The sequence below is a fragment of the Alligator mississippiensis genome, chromosome 3 (genome assembly GCF_030867095.1).
Source record: "Alligator mississippiensis isolate rAllMis1 chromosome 3, rAllMis1, whole genome shotgun sequence".
Classification (NCBI taxonomy): Eukaryota; Metazoa; Chordata; order Crocodylia; family Alligatoridae; genus Alligator; species Alligator mississippiensis.
The window spans coordinates 253,079,230-253,100,184 of NC_081826.1; the positions used below are offsets into that span (position 1 = coordinate 253,079,230).

Here is a 20,955-nt window from a genome sequence, read left to right on the forward strand (position 1 = left end):
TTTCATTACATTAAAAAAGTCCAGAAGTTATTTCATGAAAAAATATTTAATGAAAAAAAAATTGAAAAGACCTTTTCAGGTAACTTCAAACATCCATTCTTGTGTGATACCAGTCACTTGACATGGCAGCCATAGGCTTGTGCACAAGGGCTTGAGAGTGACATGGACACCACTGAAAAGTGGAACTCGATTAATTTATTTTCATTGTCAATGTTTGGACAAAGCAAAGAAATCTCTAAACAGTGAACAGTATACCTGGTGAAAAGCAAAGTCAATTTTTACAACTTTTTCTGTTTTAATTATCTGAAGAATCACTAAAGACAAGGATTTTTTTTCTTTTATATACAGTAAAACTCCAGTTTCATAAGTCTTGAGTCTTAGCTTTTGATAAACTGGGGGTACCCATTAACAATCTAGGGATTCTGTTCCTGAAGCTATTAGGAAGTTTCAGCTCTGACCAGTAGCTTCCAGGATTGAAACCTTCTACCCATCCTAATAAGCTGGTTTTAGCTCTGTAGATCTTATAGGAGCTGTATTGTATTTGTGTTTGTCCAGATAATCATATTTTACCATTAATGTCTCCAGTTGAAAAGAAAAGACAAAGGGGACAGAAAATATAATATATATGCAAGAATTCAGTTAAAACTTTGTTTTGGAATGTAGCTCTTTTGTTCACGGCACTGTATGACATAGTTTTTGTGAGAATTATGCATACTTTTATTTGCACGAGAAAATTATTGAATGCTGGTACAGTACATTTTGTTATGAATGTCTCACTTGTTTGTAAGATTCAAACAATGCAGCATTCCCTTGAGACACTTTCTGCTTTTCACTTCAATTGGCTAATAAACCTCCTTGCCGCCAGTTCCTTCTTACTACTATATATGGCAACTTTAACAGGAAAAATGCTATTTCTATTTTACAGTAAAAAGAAAAACTAGATACTAATGTGATTGACTGTTGCTTTATTTTTGTGCCTTTTATTCTTAATGTAGCCATTTTTTTCATTTTGATGACTTAAAGGAACTAAATTTGCGTATGCTGAATGGATTAATTGGTAGCTGTTTGTTTGCCCAGCTGTGTTTTTCATGGATATTTCATATTTTCTACCATAAACTTTTACAGTGAATAAGTTAGGGTTTGGAAGTGCTGTGCACCAAGGAGAACAGGAAGGTCTACATGTTTATTTTTTCATTATACCTGCACACAGTGCTTACATTTTGATTGAAATAGCATGTTGTTTCAGTTTCCAGGGCAGTCATTCATTTGACATTTCTAGAGCTGAGATCAGTGAATGTGCTTTCCTGCGATTTGTCCATTCATCAGGAACTCTGACATTGACATTTAAACACACTGCAGAACATTTACTGGAGTCTGATATTAAGCTCTTCAGAAAGTACTTCTGGGATAGGACCTTTCTTTATAAGGTAAGGAGCAAGTTACCCTGATGTACAGAAGCATATTTTCTTTGATAATTTGCATTTGCTTACTATTCATACTTGATATGCATGTTAGTGCTCTTCCTTAATATGTGAAGCTTTTAGGAATAGTAACTGGGTTGGTTCAGTAAACAAAGGAATATTGTGTTGGCTTTTTATTTGTGGTAAAGCAGTTATCTTTGTGTGCTACTGAAGTGTATAAAATATTAAGACATTAATATTAATGTCAATTAATTAAGACAAATATTAATATTTGTCTGAAAAACTTCTTTATCACAAAAACTGGTTTTGATATAGCCACTTGCCATATAGCCAGTGCCTTCCTTTTAAATTCCATTATTTGCTTTTTCAGATTGCCTTCTCATTTGTATCCAGAATTGTAGTTTGAGGTATTTCATTAAGTTGTTGCTTTGTTGTTATTGCTTGTACTGAAATAGCATCTAGGAGCCCCAGTCGCCTGTGGGTGACTGTGTCATTTTCCTCCCCTCCTCCACCCCTCCCATCCCCCAGTCTGCAAATGCTGTTCCTGTTCCAGAATTTACAGTTTTGTTGTATTTGTTCTTTATTGTTTGAGCACTTCAGTGAGATACTTAAGTACAGTATATGGCTAACTATGCAAGGTGAGTACTGTCATGAACTTGAGTGGGAATGTTCAGGCTTAAAATTATGCCCATGGTTACCCTGCCTTCCTGATTTGGGGCCTCTGAGTATAAAAATGATTGGATTAAAAATGCTATATAATATTATGTGTTGTTTTTCCTCTTGGTTCTTAAGTTTTATTTCTATTTTAGCTTTCCTTTTCCCTTCTATTTTGCTTTGTTTTTGTATCTTTAATCACTTATGTCAGATTTTTTTTTTAATTAAAGGAGCTGTGTGATCTTTACATGCAAATTCTACATTCTTGCATGTAAAGATCCACTTGATTTGTGACCCAGACTTCCCTGTTTAGCTATTGCCTAGTTTCTTGTGTTTTCCAGTACAAGGAATCATCCCATGGCCATAGTTCTATTTGGTACACAATTCATAAAATCTTTCTCTATTGCAAAATCAGAATTATAAAAAAAAGGATGCAGTATTGTTGACGTCTGTAACTGTTTCTGGCTTTCATCAACTTCACTCTTTCTTTCAACATCTGAAGGGAAAAATAAAGAAGAAAATGCTAATCAATGAGCTATGTTAAAAGCGTGTGTGAATCCAAGCAACAAAGATTAAAGTTTGCAAAATTCTACAGTGATCATTATATTCAGCCATTGCATGTAGGCTTTCCTTCCTGCTGTAACAAAAAAAACCCAGGATGAGACCTGTTCTTTTGTGGTTATAGCTTATCTCCTCCTCAGGAAAATCTATACGGGCTAGGGCTTTCAATGATATAAGACCTCTAATGATAGGATTAGTGTACAGCGGAAACAAGCCACTATAATTAATGTGGCTTCATAAATTTTATACAGAACTGAGGAAAGCCAGTTGTCATGAACTCTGTTTGTGAGGATGGGGGAATAGGATTATCTGTGGGTAGCTAAAAGCAAGTTATAGGGTAAGCAAACAGGTTTTTTTTCTCTGTCACAACGGGGACTGCTCATCTTCACAATAACATCTCTGAAGCTGAAGAAGTCTTCCAGATTTTAATATAAGAAGTTGTATTTAAATAAATGTAGAATTAGCTGTTCTTCTGTAGCATTCATAACTGCTGCCACAAGCTGAAGAGTGTACATCTGGCTTGACTGTATATGAGCAAATGACTTTATGGCTGTTTTGCACAGCTCTTCATAGAAGTGTATAACTATGGTCCAGGAAGGAGACATGACAAGAACGGCCTTTGTGGTGGCGGATGACTTTTGGTTTTGTATGTTTTCGTTGTGTGTTGATGGCTGTTAATGGATTTGTGCCTTTCTTTACCTTAACCGCTACTGTGGTCCTCTAAGAGAGCAGAGAATGGCTAAAGCTAGCCACAGTAGCGGTTAAGGTAAAGAAAGGGTATCTGTGGGTACCGCACAGTTTGGGCAGAATAACTGGAGAGAGGTTTCCTGACAAGGCAAAAACCAGGGTTAAGTTTTGAAACATTCCATGCTCAGAGCCATCTTACATTGTAGGCATTACAGTAATGACAGTTTTTAGTTTTGTGATTGTGGTGATAAGGAATTAGAGGAAAACTGAGTGTTAGGGGCTCAAAAGATTATGAAATTTTGAAGAGGTTTGAGCTTCTGTAGTGGGGAACTATGAGTGTTCTGTGGCTTGAGTAGTTTGACTGCCTGTAAAAATTTCTTAATATGTGGGTTCAAAGTGACATGCCTGGATATATCACGTTAGTTTGTAGGTGAATACAGCCAATGCAGGTGTGGAGGAACTTAAGTGCAGGCAAGCAAATTTTATTTCCAGTAGCCAGAATTAAATATGATGTAGAAGAAAATAAAGGAGGAGCAGATCTTGCAAAAGGAGATTTATTTAACAGGGTTTAGAAAACGTTTAGTCTTTGTAAGGAGAGGCCTTTTATGGCAGGAAAATCTAGTAGCATTCAGAAGGGGAAGTTCAGCTGAATTGGTCTGTTTCTGTCAGCTGCAGGAATAGGAAAAATAACACACTTGACAATGGACAGCTCTTGCTGTGACACAGAAAAACATAGATATACACACCAAAAGGATGTTCTCAAAACCAACTTGGTTTCCAAAAATTATTTAAAAATAACTTCAGTTACTTTACCTTCCCAAGAGTTTCCCAATTTTTGTCCTTTTATATTCCAGCTTTCTTGGTTTTATTTCTTCCCTGTTCAACAGATGCATAGAAACTGTCTGTGCAGAAACCAACTATGAACTGATAATACCCAAAGTGCATAAACTAAAAAACCAAAACACTGGGATGCTTTATGGTGTCCCCTCCTTTTTTCGTATTCCTCTTTGAAGGTAATCTCTGAAATAAAGGGCTCAAAACTGGATTCCTGGTCCCGCTTGACATGTGGAGTTCTCTTTTGGCATAAGATCACAATAATTAGCTTTTTGCCACCAATGTTCTTCTCTCTCTACCTTCTAGCTTAATATCAGTATTTTTCAAATAAAGAAAGGGAATAAAGGCATGATATAAGCCCTACAGCTATTAAATGTAATGCTTTAGATCAGTGATTCTCAACCAGAATGTTGTGGTGTGAGGAGATAAGCAGGTAAGCGCAGGCTCAGGCTTGTCTTTGCCTGGCTGATCCCCCCCACCCCGATTGCCTGACCCTTCTTGAAGGAGGTGAGCACATAAATTAATAAAATGAGTGGCACCCAATTTCAAAAACTAAAGTTATGGTGGAATGCCTAGAGTCCAATGAATTACTACAAGTCCAAAAAAGTTGAGAACCGCTGCTATAGATTCTTTGAATCTTGTAAGTGCCATGTAAATGTTTCCTATTTTTTTCAGTTAAAACTGTTTTACACATTAAAAAAAATATTTTGGAATATTTTAACTTGTATTTTCTGCATGTATGCATGTATTTTCCCACCTCTTGTTTTGCTTGTATGCTGTTCCACAAATATATCTGAGTATCCAAGCACACTGTTGTCATTGGAATGTGGGTTTTTTGTGTTTGTTTTTTTTTAGAGTCTTAATTCAAAACAAATTGGGACAGTGGAAGCATCGCACATGCCCTGCAATACAACAGGTTCTGCAGAAGGTACAGTTTTTCTTCCTTTGTACTATCCCAGTTTTCTCCCACTAACCTTTCTTGCTTGGTGCAGAGGGTTGGACCCGATGATCTTCCAGGGTCCCTTCTGGCCTTACAATCTATGAATCTAGCCTTATAAAATCCAAGGTACACTGGCATGTGTGCTTGTGCCATGTATTTTTTTCCAGGAAGATCACTTACTCTGTATGACACCAGAAAGCAATGCAATAAGCATAAAGTAAATGAATAAAGTATTCCATTAAAAAAAGAGGTAAAATAATTTACCAATTTTTACCTGAAATTGCTCACAAATTTTTAAATGCTTTATAACAAAGACTTTAAAGCATATTTTAAAAATAGCTTATGAAACCTCACTAAAATTCCAGAAGAGGTCAGCATTCAGCTAAAAAAAAAAAACAACTAACAAGCAACCCCCCCCCCCCCCCCCCCCATGGTCAACTTGCAAGTTTCAAAAGTCAAATAAGACTTTTTAATAATGATAGGAGTAGATCAAAGAAGAATGAGTTAAGCTTTTTAAGAACAGGACCTAGTTCTGACCCTTGTACGTCAAGAACTGGATTTCAGTGAGATGCTTGTCTATGTAAGGATTGCAGGATTTTGCACCACGATCATTATGATTCCACAAGATAGTGCCTGAATAGTGCAAAGACGTGTGCATACTGATCTTCACATGCTGCAAACATTTCCACAGAAATCAACAAGTGTCTTTGTAAACTTTCACAGGATCTAGACCTGCCTGATTTATGTAGGGTTATATATCTGAGAAAAGAATTTGAGGCACAGCCACCTGCTAATTATTCTTAGTAATAAATGGAGGAAGTTGTCTCCTTGCTGAACATTATCTTACCTTTAAATAGTTAGGTATTGCATAGACCACTTCTATTGCACTTTAGGTAGAATTTTTTTAACTTAGTTTCTCCTCCATGCTGCCCATCTGCATATTAGAATTGATTGGCTGATATGGTTTGCTAAAACGTGGCTATCAGTATTGGCCCAAAAATTCTCTATCAGTCCCCCCGTCCCCCTCCCCCCCTCAAAAGTGTGTTTTATGGAGTACCTGTGCTAAAATTTGCAGCAATTTAAAAAAAAAAGTAACATGCATCAATTCTGGGTAAACTAAGTGCATGGGTACTACAGTATATGCAGATTGTTATAGCCAGGTTTAATTGCAGAGCTTTTGTTTTCAAATTTGCTCTTTACTTCCATATGCTCAGGAGCTAAGTACATACAGTGAAAAAGCCCGAGGCTGAGTTGATTCATTCTTTGCAGGTTAGTTTAAACTGCAAAGATTGATCCAATAAGCAAATGAACAGACATTTGCTTTTGATTCAGGAAATGCAGCCACATGCCTGCAGTGGCTCAAGCCAGAAGCCAGGAGGCACTAAAGCACAGCTCTCTGGCATGTAGCCAGCATTGGCTGTGTGTTTGCTTTCTTTTTATGTTGCCCCGGAGGTCTCTGGAATTTGCAGTGCACAATTGTAGAAGCAGGACTCTGCAGGGTTGCTTGTCACTTCCTCTTCTTGCTTCCAGGTGCCTCTAGGTTTTTTAGTCCATAGCCACAGCCAGCAGTAAGTTTAGCAGGGCAAGGTAGCTCTGTGCTCAGGGGAAGAGAAATTTAACCCCCCTTCCTGGCCCTAGACCTCAGCCAGGGTTTGCCTATGGGAGGCCAGTGACCCAGTGCTCATTGCTGCAGCTAGGGATAAAAGGGCGGGGCCAGCCCTGCCCTTTGGAGCAGACAATACAGCCCAGCCCAGGGCTAGAAAGCATGCTGGGGAACTCTGATTTAACTTGAACCAGGAAGGGGTCTGGGACAGAAGTTTCATAAACTGGGTTGACGTAAATCAAGTAAGTCTGATATTACATTCAGTCAGGTTTATCTTAAACCAGTTTCAGCCATTTGAAACTGGTTTATGTGTACTGAACTTCAGTTCTGTTATGGGTTTAAACCAGTTTCTGATCAGTTAAACTGGTTTACATGTAACTTCTGTCCCTAGCCAGGGAGAGCAGGGTCTGATAGTAAAGGGAGGGGGAAGGGACAGCCAGGGGAAATAGTTGGGGAGAAGCAGAGAGCAAAGTGCTGCCTGATTCCCCAGACATATTTTCCCTGGTGTAGCAGTGGGAGGGGAAAAATTCAAGGCAAACCTCCAATAATGAGAGGCTGTATCTGGAATATTATAACACGTTTATACATTTTCCATATATTGAATCTAATTATTGGGGGGGTTGTCTTGTAAGTGGGATCTTCTATTCAAGTAAATATGGTAATTTCTGATCATATGCTTTCATTTTGATTTCAAACCTACAAAATTCAGCTTTGTGCACAAGTTTGAGATGCACAAAGGTTAATTCATTGATTCCAATAGAGGCTAAAAGCCTATCCACTTTTAGTGAATCTGTTCCCAATTGTCTTTAATCCAGTCATTACAAGAATTGCCTAGCACCTTGCAGGATTGAGTCCCTTATGCTCATCGCAGTTAAATAACAATTCAGAGGCAAGAGTTTCATCACATTTCACTAGTATTCATAAATCAAACAAACTGTTAAATCACAAGGCCTGAATTCTGACTGGGCCTTTGGATAATTGGATGCTGAGCTTAGAGTATAACATTTGTTGCAGTAATGTTATAAAGACGTTCTCTTCATCTGTTGTTACAATAAGTCATATTTATTCCTCCTGCATGGATATAAAATCAAGATCAACAGACCAGCTATCAGAAGCCCCTGAGTTATTATCTAGTGAAGGTTGCTATAGTAATTCACTGCCTGTTGTGATATGCAATCAAACCAATGGAGTGGGTCAATGTAAGGTGATATTGCTAGCTTAGCACTAAATCTCCTGTAGCATCTTAGTTAAAGTCAAATGCATGGAATGATTCATCCTCTATTGACAATGCAAAACAAAATATGAAATAGATTTTAATTTGGCAATCCTATGTTATAAAATTTAAAAAAATCCTATAATGTTCTAATTTTGAGATTTCATGGTATATAACACTTTGGCTGATCTTGTTATTTAGGTACCTACAAGCAATTTGCTTCTGTCAGTTAATCCACTTACTATACATGAAACTGTTATCCAAGGATTATAAGAATGGCAGTAGTAGAAAATGTCTAGAGAAATTTTGGGGAGGCATTCCCTGGAAATAATTTTTTTGTAGTTTAGCTGTTTCTCTTTCTGCTTCAGTGTTCTTTAGTTTCTACAGTTGGTGTTAAAAGTCATTATTTTGTCTACCTTAATTAGGTAGTGGTATCTGGATTCATCTGTTTGATTACGGTGAAGGTTTACTTTATAATGGCAACCAAATGGTGCAATGGGATGAGGGGGCACCTGCCCAGGTGCATGCATGAGATGGGCTGTAATGCTGTAGGGGCTGAAAGCTCCCACAGGATCCTACTGGTGTGGCCTATGAGGCATGTGGCACCCAGATGCTTAGAAGTTAGACAGGCCAGCATTAACATCTCATTCACTGTCAAACTGGTGCCACTGAAATCCATGATGAAATCCATGGTGCCAGGATTTTGTCCCAGAGAGTTTCATTTGAATAAGGATTGCAGGATTGGTCCTGGAACCTGTGCCTAGGCAATCCTTTTGAATTGAGTCTTCATAAGATACATTGGCAGAGCATCTTTTAAACCTTGCTTTGGGCTTTGCACAGAGATGAAGATAGGAGAAAAGCACCAGAAGCATTAATGGTTCCTGAATGGTGTCTCATAATATACTACACATTAACTCATTTCATAGCAAGTTATGATTAAATTCATTTGTAATAGTTGATTTCACAAGGGAAACTGAAAATAAAGCTGAACTCTGAGTTTGACATGAAAAGGAAAAATAATGTGAAGAGAGCTTGAGAGAGTTTCTTTTTACTAAAAAATGTAGCAGGAGCCAGCAGTTTTAGGAAGCCCTGTGACTCTTTGTTGGGCTTATTTGCGTGTCTGTAACCAGCTTTTTCTTACCACTCTTCACCATTTCATGATAGTACTGGTGTCTGCCTGGATAAAACTTGCAAAATGTGAACAAGTTTTTGTGTGCTCTGTATCCTTTCCCACAGTAGGTTTTGTAGAAGAAACCATATAAAGGGAATGACATAAAAGATGTTATTTTTCACCACCATTTTTGAAAATGCAAAAGCTAATTTAAAAAAATGCATGAAACCTCTTTAGGAAAATGTACAGGAATTGAGCTCTCCTGTGTTAGGCACATCCTCAGAATTTGTGCTGCTTTAAACACTGTTTTTCATATCCATAATCTAGTTTATGAATCAACATAAACTTTTTGTAGCTTGTCCCTTTAATTTCAAGAGCTCATTTACAGTTGGTCCATAACAATAACATAAAAGCCTGTTGTACAACTTTCTAGTGTTCTGCCCACTGGTACGCTGGTTTGGGGAAATGTGCGGGCTACAAATGCACATTATTCTGCAATGCCTGCTTGTTTCATTATATTTTCCTCTCTTAATCAAGAAAAAATGTCTTTAGAAGTTGATAAGGTATCTTGCCTTTCTAGATCCTGTGAACTTGACATCTGATGAATCATCAACTGAGGATGTGAAGGTACAGCTTTTTCCTTGCATGAATGGCTAAATTCTGTCCAGGTTCACATACCGCACGCACCCTTTGCTACGGCATTTTGAGCACCTTCCAAAGTTAAAATATAAATAAGGTGATCAGTAGCTGCCGACTGATATTTCCTTTCCATTCCTGTCCCTGGGGGAAAGTTGTGTGTGTAGATTATTATTTATATTAATGAATTGGTTTTGTGGTGTTGAAACTAGAAAGCTAGGTTCTTATTTATATTAATGAATTGGTTTTGTGGTGTTGGAACTGGAAAGCTAGGTTCAAGACTTCTCCTTTTGTTCTTGCAGGATTGTGTAATATAGCTTTGTCCCCTGCCCAACAAAACCCCATCTTCCTGCATGCACAATTTTATCCTTGAGACGGCGTTTCACTGTTCCTGAGGAGTCATGTTCTGGAGGGCAGTTGAGGTCTTGGAGGATATGGTGATCTGTTGTTTAATCTTGATACACTGATTAGAAATGTTTTCAAGGTTGTACACAAAGCCTTTTAGAGAGTGGCAGAGAGAAAGATTTGGTATACAAAATAACTGACTTTGCTCATGATACTGTAATACTTTTTATGTAGATGTAATGCAAAACAGGACATCCTGCATTCAATAGCTTCTGTTTTTGCAGCGGTGCTTGAGAGAAGTTTTGGTTAGTCTGTTGTGTTTGATGACTCTTTATGTCATACTTTATATTTGTCTCCATTTCTGATCCCCAAAAACCTTGGTCCTTTTACTTTTCTCAATTCACAAAATTTGGGTTCAGGTAATGAGATTTAGCTGGCTCTAGGATTCAATGCATTCAAGACTGAAGCAGTTTTGTGGGTTGAGAAAAGCAAGTGGGAGATATAGTAAAATGCATAGTTTGCTTGATGGAAGCATGCTTGTTGAGAGTTAGGAATTCATGGGTATGCTGCTGGATGTTTAGCCATTTATAGATGATTATACAGCAGCAGCCTCCTCATTCGTTCTTTACATTTGACCAGGAGAATGAGCATTTATTTTGGATCCAGATCTTGCTACTATAAGTTATGTCCTTATCACCTTAGGACTAGTTTGCTACAGCATGAACACTTGTTAAATCCATCTGGAAACTTAAGACAGGGCAGAATGAAATGGTCTGTGTCCACTGCTGAGAACTCATGGCTTCTTACTACTTCATGATCTGTATTGATTGTGTGTCAGTTTCTGAATGGCATTAAAAATCCCTTCGGTGTGATATAAAAAGCCCAAGACCTGTCTCTCTCCTAGTATGATATGACTACAGATGTGATCAGTCCAGGCATTTTGCTGGAACCTTATTATTTTAAATGTATATCCTCCACCTGTAGTCCAGAAAAGTCCGTATGCATTGATTTGTCAGAGCACAGCAAAGAATGTGGTTTTGAAAAGGGAAGATGGCACTGAATGCTGGGGTTTGCAGGTGAGGCACCATATTGTCTGGATTTGAGTTTGGATATATCTGAATGTTTGTACTTTGTGCCTGGGGCAACAGGATAAACTGCTAGTTTAATCTTTAAAGTGATTATCTTTCTGCATCTTAAAGGTTTATAGAGCCTGGATTGGCTTGCCTTCTTTTACTGTGTCTATAGTAGGCAACCGTCAATCCTCTGGATCATAGCATACATGTAAGAGGTCTAGTCAGGTGCCTGATGAATCCGCTTGTGTGGAGTCCTGTGACCATCACATCAAGACCTTCGACAAGCATGCTTAGGCAGGAGTACGGAGGAGTGGAGGCTGCCCAAGACCTACCATCCCCACTTTAGACCACTGAGACAGAATCCAAAGGCCAGACCAAATCCAGACGTTCATTGTCTCCATGGTTGTAACTTCTCCAGAGAGCAACAGATAAGAACTGCTGCTGACTGCCTACTGCCTCAGCGAAGGCGCATTTCTGTCACAATGATGTCCCTTAGCCTTTCTCCAACCAAGGAGTACCCACAAGGCAGTGGGGGCTAGGATTTTGAGGCAGCCTATACTTGCCTTACTGTGGAGGTTGCAACATTGTAGTACTTTATAGAAGCTCCCCCAGGACAAGTAGCCCCACCATGTTGCTACCAGGCCCTCCAGTTGGATGCAGTTTACAGTCATACCCAGAGCAAACTGTATCTATAGAAAATTAATAAATGAAATGAGTAAATGCTTCTTGTATTATTTTTCTCTCAATTCAGAGCACACAGTGCTGTTTTCATATAAGCACAAACTTAACCATTTGTCCTTAAAAATCTAGTTCAAGTTTCCTTTTTCTAGCCTTTCAGCGATTTGGTGGTTCCTTCTAGGGGAAATGAAGACCAGGACTTACTGGGCATAGGTAAGAAATTGGTAGTCATTTTGACTGTTAAGAATGTTATTGATATATATATATATATACCATTATGCTTTCAGGTCCAAACACATATTAGAGAGTTTCTTTAAAAGAAAGGAAAAAGCAGCTGACTTAAATGAGCAGCATAGCAAGGTAACAACTGAAAGGCTTACTCTGTCACATTTATACTAAACATGAGAGTTGTTTTGAACTCCTCTATTATATTTAGGTTCATATGTCTATTCATCATACTAAGACTTTCTGACAATCGGCTAAGGTAGAAATAAAAATCTTCAGAAGAACTGGAAGAATTAACTTGAATGTATGGAGAAGAATAAATGAAACATGCAAAGAATTTTCCAGGTATTGCAGTGATGGGACCAATTCAGTTTCCATAGAAAGAGTAGATCAAGAGCTAGGTAAGCCCAACATCTCATAACAAAGTGAAACTCAAGTTAAAAAAGTGAGGAATATTTCCAAACTTGAGAATAATTCCTATAACAAAAGCGCAAGCGTTGCATAATACAAAACAGAACAAGAAGGAAGTGGACAAAGAGTCATTATCTCAGCCTATGGAAGCTGCGTTGCTAGACAGAAATAGCCAGGCTTTTAAAATTTGCATGTGGTATAATACTGTGACTGGAACAGAAAGTGCAAAATGTCAGTATTCACACAACCAGTATGTAAACTCGTGTGCTCTTACTACAAAAATAAGAGTCACTCTGTGTGTGTGTGTGCTTGCGCGCGCGCGCACTAGAGAATGGGTCTGTAGAGAAAATGTATCAAATTGTACACTGGCATAAGTCCACAAGATACTGGTGTACTAGATAAGAATCTGGTCTGGTATTTCAAATAATCTTGAATCACAATCACTCATGTGTTCACCAGTATTTCTGAGACTTGTGTAAGTTGCCTGTCGGTTAATAATTTTATCACGTGTGGCTTGCTCCCCTCCTACAAGAGTAGTAATTAAATAAGGGAATAAAGAGTGGTTTGATAAAAATATTATCCTCATGATTTTCATGATTATTCTCATTTTTGATACTTTTGTGAGACTAGCAATTTGTGCCTTGTGTAAAGTCCAGTGCTTGTATGTAAACGATAGTGTCCACATAACTAAATTATATTTTTTCAACAAAGACCAAACTGGATTTTTACATAGGATGACAAGGGCCAGCAGGGTGTGATTAGGTAGCCACACCAGCTCTGATCCCAGCTCCAGTTATCTCATCTGGAGGAACCAGACTGCAGCTTGAGAGATGGCTGAGCTCAGGGCTGCACCTTGCTGTGCAACTGATGCACACTACTTCCCCTCAGAATACCCTCTTTCTTCATCATTTGCATTGACCCTAGTGGCAGCTAGAAGGGGGGTCAGTTTCTCTGGCTCTAACCAGGTCAGAGCTGCCCTCTGATGCTTAGATGGGCAGCCAAAGTCAGATTCTGGCTCCTTTGCCATCCCTAAGCAGCGCAAAGGAGCCAGTTTTCAGAGAAGCCTGGCACTGGTTCATACAACAGCTTGGAAGTGGGACTATGTTTACTTTAGCATAGATGTTTGGATACCAGGGAGCTGCTTATTTAGGTGGAATGTGTGGATTTATCTGAGTATTTAAACATGGATTAAGAAAAATAACCTTAGGCATTTTTTTTAATATTGGCCTTCCCGGAGTAGGCTTGTAATGAGAACTTGAAAAGTCTCAGGTGCTACTTATTATCTATTTTTTAATTAGATTACAGTATAATTGAGACTGAAATAATTATTTTTCATTTGTGCAAGAATGTTCATAGAGCTATAATCCTGTTTGTTTCAGAAACTGCTTTTCTTAATCGAATTAACCTTGTATGCGTAAAGGTTAGCATTGATCCACTATTCAGAGGTAAAACCAACATCATTTGTTGTAGCAACCTGGGCTTCCTTTGCAGGTCTCCTATCTTAGTAATGACCCACATTGAAATCCTCACTTTATTGCAGTCATGGGGAGTTTTGCCATTGATTTCAGGAGGCTGAGGGCACTGCTTCCAGTTTGCATTGTGTAAGAGATCTGCTGGGATTTGTGTGTGAAGCTGTAGGCCAGATGAAAAATGAAGCTATTGAATAAGAGGCAAAAGAGCCAAAAGGGAATGCATGGAAGGAACGCCGTATTTTGTAACATTTTTATGTAATGAATTAAGATGGCTTTATTAGGCTATTTAAATATAAAAATCTGTGCATATCTTAATAATAACTGTTAAATGTTAGGGGTTTATTGTCCTGTACTGCTTTGATCTGGGTTGTTTTTTGGTTTTTTTAAAATTTTTGGTACTGTTGTATGTGGCAGTGCAGGAAGGAGAAATGCACAGTGGGGGATAAGATGAGAGGAGTGGAAAGGGATGCCCCGCAGGGGAAGCAAGAGAAGGGAGGGCTGAGTGAAGAATGAATAGAAGAGAGCAAGCTGTGGAGTCTTATTACCAAAAAAGATGAGTAAACCAAAGACTACCTTTTACTAGTGAGAATATTAGCCCTCTGGCCCTTCGTATGTTTCTTAATATCAATCCACTGATGAATATTATTCTCCCACCTCAGCTTTGCTCCCCCTTTCCACATAGTCCCTTGCATTTGAAGTCTCTGTTAAAAGTTAATGATGGCAGTTAGGATTCCCATGCTCTTTTCTGCCTGTCTGGATCAGACCCCTGTTCATTCAGCCCTCTCCTTGGCCCTTCCCTACCAAAACTCTTCTCCCAGCAAGTCCTGGTATTTGGCTTTTAGGGTATCTTTGAGGTATTGCCCTCTATAATAGCTCCAGAGGATGCCCCTACTCTTTCTTGTTGGGGCTGAAGGGGGAATGTTACTGTAGGTTTGTCTCAGACACCTTTTCAGAGTCTTTAGCTAGCTCTGCAGTACTTTTTTCCCCATTCTGCATGTGTTGAGTAGGGTTGAGGTGGGCTTCTCTTTCTTCAAGAACAGTGGTCTCCAACCTTTTTAAATAGATCATCACCTTTGGCATTTAAAAGCAACCCAAGATCTACTGTGCACTGCCACCTCCCCCCACCCCAGCCCAGTAGGTAAGCCTGTGGGGAGGGAAAGCAGGGGGTCAGATTGAGGCAGAGGGAGAAAAAATGATTTGGGGGTGTGCCTCCCCAGCAGGTAAGTCCCACCTGGCTGGGGCCCCACTCAACCTACCCTGCTCTTGCCTCTGTGGCACTGTCCCTCACTGCAGGGGCCTTGATCTATCCCCTGCCCTGTCCCTCCCCCACAGACTGACCTGCTGGGCTGGGGCACGTGCATGTATGCACGTGGGCAGTCGCCCCCCAATCCCAGCCTAGAATCGACTCCAGGAGGCTTTGAGATCTACTGGTGGATTGAGATCCACTGGTTGGTGACCCCTGTTCAAGAGAGTCCCTTGTAAGGATTACAGAAGTAAAAGATGAAAAACTCCCTGCAAAGTGAAGATGGTGGAGTGGCCAGTGATGCCCCCTGAGAATCCCCATGTGGCTGGTGCAAAGTATTGCGATGTAGGGTAAACTGTTTGCAGTATTTGAGAGATGGTGAAACACTGGTGACAAGGGAATGTTAACTCAAGCTGAAATACATAAAAACTAAAGCTTACTGCTGTACAGACCTACCATTCTCCTTATCTCTTCCTCTTGGGAGTTGATAGAGGTTTGGTCAGTAGGGTCTGTGCGAAATTTCGCCACCAGTTTTGTTTCGATGCTGTTTCGACCTGTTTCATGGTCGAAACAGCAGAATTGAAATGAAACAGATATGGCTGAAACAGCCTCGAAACAAGGCAAGTCAAAAGGTTTCGCTGTTTTGACGCTGTTTCGACGTTTTGCCCATAGGCTATAATGGGGAAGATTGAAAAAGCCTATAACTTTGTCATTACTAGCTTGATTTGGATGAAACTTCCAGGAATGGTAGCCCCTTCTGAGGGCATAAAGTGTGCCAAGTTTCAGGAAGAAAGGTGCACGGAGGTTGGAAAAACTGAACCCCAAATTCTTGAGAGCCAAACTTGTGTCATATATATGTGTTAAGCCACAGCAGTGTCAAAACTACAGGAATGGTAACTACTGCTGAGGCCACAAAGCCTGCCACGTTTCAAGGAGATAGGTGCAGGGGGTTCGGAGAAACTGCACCCCAAAATCCTGAAAGCAAAACTCACGTCACGTGTATGTGTTCAGCCACAGTGCGGTCAAAACTGCAGGCATGCTAGCCGCTGCTGAGGCCACGAAGCCTGCCAAGTTTCAAGGAGATAAGTGCAGTGGTTTCGGGAAACTGCACCTCAAGCTGCAGACGAGCAAAACTCGTGACATGGGTGACACTGTGTGTTAAGGCGCAGCAGGGTGAAAGCTGCAGGCCTGCTAGCCCCTGCTGAGGCCACAAAGCCTGCCAAATGTCAACAAGATAGGTGCAGGGGTTCTGGGTTTTGGGGGCCTTCACCTCTGGCCACAGGCAGGCAAAACTCGTGTCATGGGTGCTTGTGCAACTGTCTGTCTTGGGGCCCGGGGGAATGGAAACTACTGCAGGCCTGGCTGCTAGGCCCTGCTGCGGCTACGAATTCTGCAGCTTGCAAGGAGATAGGTGCAGGGGGGTTCTGGGGCCCTGCACCCCTAGCTGCTGATGGGCAAAACTCATGACATGGGTGCTTGTGCAACTGTTGCCTCTCATCAGGCAGTAGGACTGAAAATCCCCCATCACTTGCCACCACAGACCTGGGGATAATAATTGACCACAGTATGAACATGAGCTGGCAGTGCGATGCTGTAGCCAGCAGGGCCAACAATACACTGGTATGCATCAATTGATGCATCTCCAGCAAAATCATTGCAAAGAAGTGATTCTCCTGCTCTGTTCGGCTCTTCTCAGCATTGGTGAGACCGCAGCTGGAGTACTGCGTCCAGTTCTGGGCTCTGCACCTTAACAAGGATGTGGTAAAGCTTGAGAGAGTCCAGAGAAGGGCTAACCATATGATCAGGGACTTGCACAGCAAGCCATACAAGGAAAGGCTGAGAGACCTGGGACTCGAGCCTGAAAAAGAGAAGGCTGAGAAGGGACTGGGTAGCAGATTACTGTTACATCAGAAGCCTACATCTAGGGATCGGTGAACAACTGTTCATCAGGGCACCCTTAGGAAAATTAGGAGTAGTGGTCAGTCTGGACACCCTAGTTGTGATGAAGTAGTTTTTCCTAATTTTGAGCCTGAAATGATCTTCCAGGAGTTTGTGACCATTACTCCTAGTTTTCCCCAAGGGTTCCCTGGTGAACAGTTGTTCACCAGGCCCTAGATGTATGCTTCTGATGTAGCAGTAAGCTGCTATTAAGTCCCCTCTCAGCCTTCTCTTTTTCAGGCTGAAGAGTCGCAGGTCTCTCAGCCTTTCCTCATATGGCTTGCTGTGCAAGTCTCTGATCATACGAGTGGCCCTTCTCTGCACAAGCCCCCATGACACGAGTTTTGCCTCTGAGCAGCTAGGGATGCAGGGCCCCAGAACCCCCCTGTACCTATCTGCTTGACAGCTGGCAGGCTTCGTGGCCGCAGCAGGGGCTAGCAGCCAGATTTGCAGTGGTTTCCTCCCCCCTCTGCCCCAAGACGGACACAGTTGCACAAGCACCCATGACACGAGTTTTGCCTGCCTGTGGCCAGAGGTGAAGGCCCCCAAAACCCAGAACCCCTGCACCTATCTTGTTGACATTTGGCAGGCTTTGTGGCCTCAGCAGGGGCTAGCAGGCCTGCAGCTTTCACCCTGCTGCGCCTTAACACACAGTGTCACCCATGTCACGAGTTTTGCTCGTCTGCAGCTTGAGGTGCAGTTTCCCGAAACCACTGCACTTATCTCCTTGAAACTTGGCAGGCTTCGTGGCCTCAGCAGCAGCTAGCATGCCTGCAGTTTTGACCCCACTGTGGCTGAACACATACGCGTGACATGAGATTGCTTTCAGGATTTTGGGGTGCAGTTTCTCCAAACCCCCTGCACCTATCTCCTTGAAACGTGGCAGGCTTTGTGGCCTCAGCAGTGGTTACCATTCCTGTAGTGTTGATGCTGTTGTGGCTCAACACATACATATGACACAAGTTTGGCTCTCAAGAATTTGGAGTGCAGTTTCTCTAAACCCCCTGCACCTTTCTTCTTGAAACTTGGCACACTTTATGCCCTCAGAAGGGGCTACCATTCCTGCTAGTTTCATCCAAATCTAGGTAGAAATGACAAAGTTATAGTCTGTTTCGACCTTCCCCATTGTATCCTATGGGTGAAATGTTGAAACAGGGTTGAAATGGCAAAATGTTTTGACAGAACCAAACGGAACAGCCGTTTTGACTCTAAACAAAAGTTGAAATGAAACACTGTACTGTCGAAATGCTGGTCGAAACAGAACTCTGCCGTTTCGCACAGACCTATTGGTCGGTGTTAATTAACCCTCCTATCCCCTCCATAGAACAAACGGGGGAAAAAAATAAGACTTTTTTTCTTGTAGTGAAAGAACGAGAAAGTAACTAAAAAAAAATGAGAGAGAAAAATAAATAGCCAGTTGGGGAGAGTGAGTAGAAGAAAAAGTAAAGAGTGTTTTTTTAATTTTAGTATCAAAACTTGTCTCCTTACACAAAATTGTAAAATTTCTCAAGTTTGTAACTCCTCACAGTTTGGGTTTGTGTCTGGGTGTCACAATCAAACTAAGTAGTGCCCATGTCACAAGCAAGTAAAACCATTCAAAACAGTTTTTTTCTACACTAGGTTAACTAAGGGTTAACAATAATGATAATAACCGCTTTTTTTTGCTGCGCATGTCAAAAAAAAATTTATAACTGCGACACCAACATAAAATAAAACTTAGCCTTCTGTGCTGTACATAAATCATTGTAATTGGTCGGAATGACAGGGGAGTGTCCCTATGATAACACCCTAGCAAAGACCGCTAGATAATTGGCGATTCTAATTAAATTTATGACGTGGCGAAAAGCAATTGGCTATTACACAAAGAAAACCCGTCTTCACTTCTGTGAAGAACGGGAGACCTCCGCGCACACACCTAAAAAACCTCTGAACGTATGCGTGAGAATAACTGACAAATTGATCACTTGTCAGTCCTCCCCCGTCTTGACCTAATCAGATGTAAAGCAACGACCTGCCAGCCCGACTTTTTTCTCCATTTATCTGCCCGACCGACGAACTCTTATGCAGACCGACCTATGAACCTTAAGCTATAACTAACCAAGTATCTCTGACCTCTGCTATTCACCACCTTGACGGCGTGAATAAATAATCTTGCTTTGCAACTGATAAGTGTCCGCCTAATTAATTCCACTCCAAGCGTCACAAATACCCGCCTGACGGCCTTCTAAGGCGACAGACCCTTATCTGCCTGGGTGGGAGTCAGGGACAGCTGCTGGCCGGCTGCCCTAGGTCCCGACATTGGGAAATAACAGCTGAATTCTGTTACTGTTTGGCATGTAACTGCAGTAACATGGCTGGTGCTTTTAAACACTTTCTTTCCTGTTTTGCTTATCTTGGCTTGAGAAGGAAGATGTAGACGAGGCATTTTATAAAACTGTGAAACTGCTTTTCCCAGTTAAAAATATATATTTTTATTTTCCATGGAAACACTACATTTTTTTTAAATTACAAAAATGTGAGTGTTACTTTCCTCCTCAAAATATCAGAAGTCCATATGCATAGAAGAAAAAATGTTTTCAAAATATTTGTTTATTTTTTCATGGAATTATAGTGCAATGATCTGGTAGTGGGTTTTGCATCGTCCTAGTCTAGCCTGTTTGCCTTGTTGGCTGTGGGAGAGTGAACAAATTCTGTAAGCAACATTTTGCAATTTGAAAGATAAAAACACGGAAGCCAGTTTTTTGTCAAATCTCTGTGCGTGACCAGGCAGCCGGAAAACTTTTAGGGGATTTTGCTCTTTGATTTTTCATGGTTTCTTCAGAAATCCCAGTTAAACCACATGTCAGCTTAAGGAAAAAGAATGTAAAGATCTTCTCTTCTGTATAAACCACTAGTTTGCAATGTAATCTGTATAAATCTGGTTTCAATATTGACGTTTTGTTCTTCTTAATTAGATTTCCTTACTGTGGTTGGTAAGCCTTAAACTGGTTTTTTTTTGTTTTTTTTTTTAAATAAAAAGAAGCACTGATCTGCTTTTTAGATGTTTTGTGCTTGGAGAATGTTTTGGCTTTTGTCGGACCGGTAAATGATTACTACTCCTTATTTTGGTAAAATCTCTTTTTAGATACTGTTCGTGTGACCTTAGAGATGGGCAAAATATTCATAACTGAAGCAGTTGTTGTTAAATATACATTAGGTGGTTACCACAAGAAGCAATTTTATATAAAGTGTTGATATTATTATTTTTTTAATTGGCTGGTGACATGATTGTGAGAATTTTGTGACAGATGTTTGAACTGTTTTGTTTCATTTTTCTTGCTTCAAGAAAGGAAGGAGGGTCCACTGGGCGGGACACTACTTCAGGGCTTCAAAGACTCTTGTTTAGTTTCAGCTCCAGTATAATTTTCTGGTATGACCATGGGCAAGTCACTTAACCTCCCAATGTGCATCAGTTTCTTATCTGTTAAAATCAGGGTAATAGCACCTCCCCACCTCACAGATGCGGTACCTAGTTCTAAGGTGATGGGGCCTGTGTCAGTACCCTTAATAAATCAACAGAAGCAGTGCTGATGCTTAAGAAAGTCCCTTTCCAATGGGAAGAGACTCAGATATGCCTATCTTTAGTTTAATTTTATGGAAGGTGGATAGCATGAAAATGGCAGAGCAACATAATAATGAAGGAAATCAATTATTTTATTGCCCCAGAAATACTTTAATATCTCTGGTAACTACCCAGCCTTTGTTTGCAGACCACTCATGATCTTTAAGAGCTGCTTTTTGTATCTCTGTTGACTGCCCTTTAGAAGAGTGGTTTATCACAAAATCTGCTACAAGCATTTTTCAATCTTGGAGAACTGATCCAGTTTATTTCAGGGGAGAGGGACAGGGCAAGAAGCAATGCTAACATGGC

General features: G+C 40.5%; 1 protein-coding gene across 5 annotated transcripts in view; it reads left to right on the forward strand.

The window, feature by feature from the left end:
• ARHGEF28 (Rho guanine nucleotide exchange factor 28) overlaps positions 1-20,955 on the forward strand; it is a 232,915-nt gene that overhangs the window by 97,207 nt on the left and 114,753 nt on the right. For all 5 annotated transcript variants that reach the window (XM_019482597.2, XM_059725095.1, XM_059725094.1 and 2 more), the window contains 4 exons: positions 1,247-1,427; positions 5,013-5,085; positions 9,605-9,651; positions 11,909-11,969. In XM_019482597.2, coding sequence (XP_019338142.2) covers positions 1,247-1,427; positions 5,013-5,085; positions 9,605-9,651; positions 11,909-11,969 — 362 coding nt within the window. The remainder of the gene's footprint in view (positions 1-1,246; positions 1,428-5,012; positions 5,086-9,604; positions 9,652-11,908; positions 11,970-20,955) is intronic.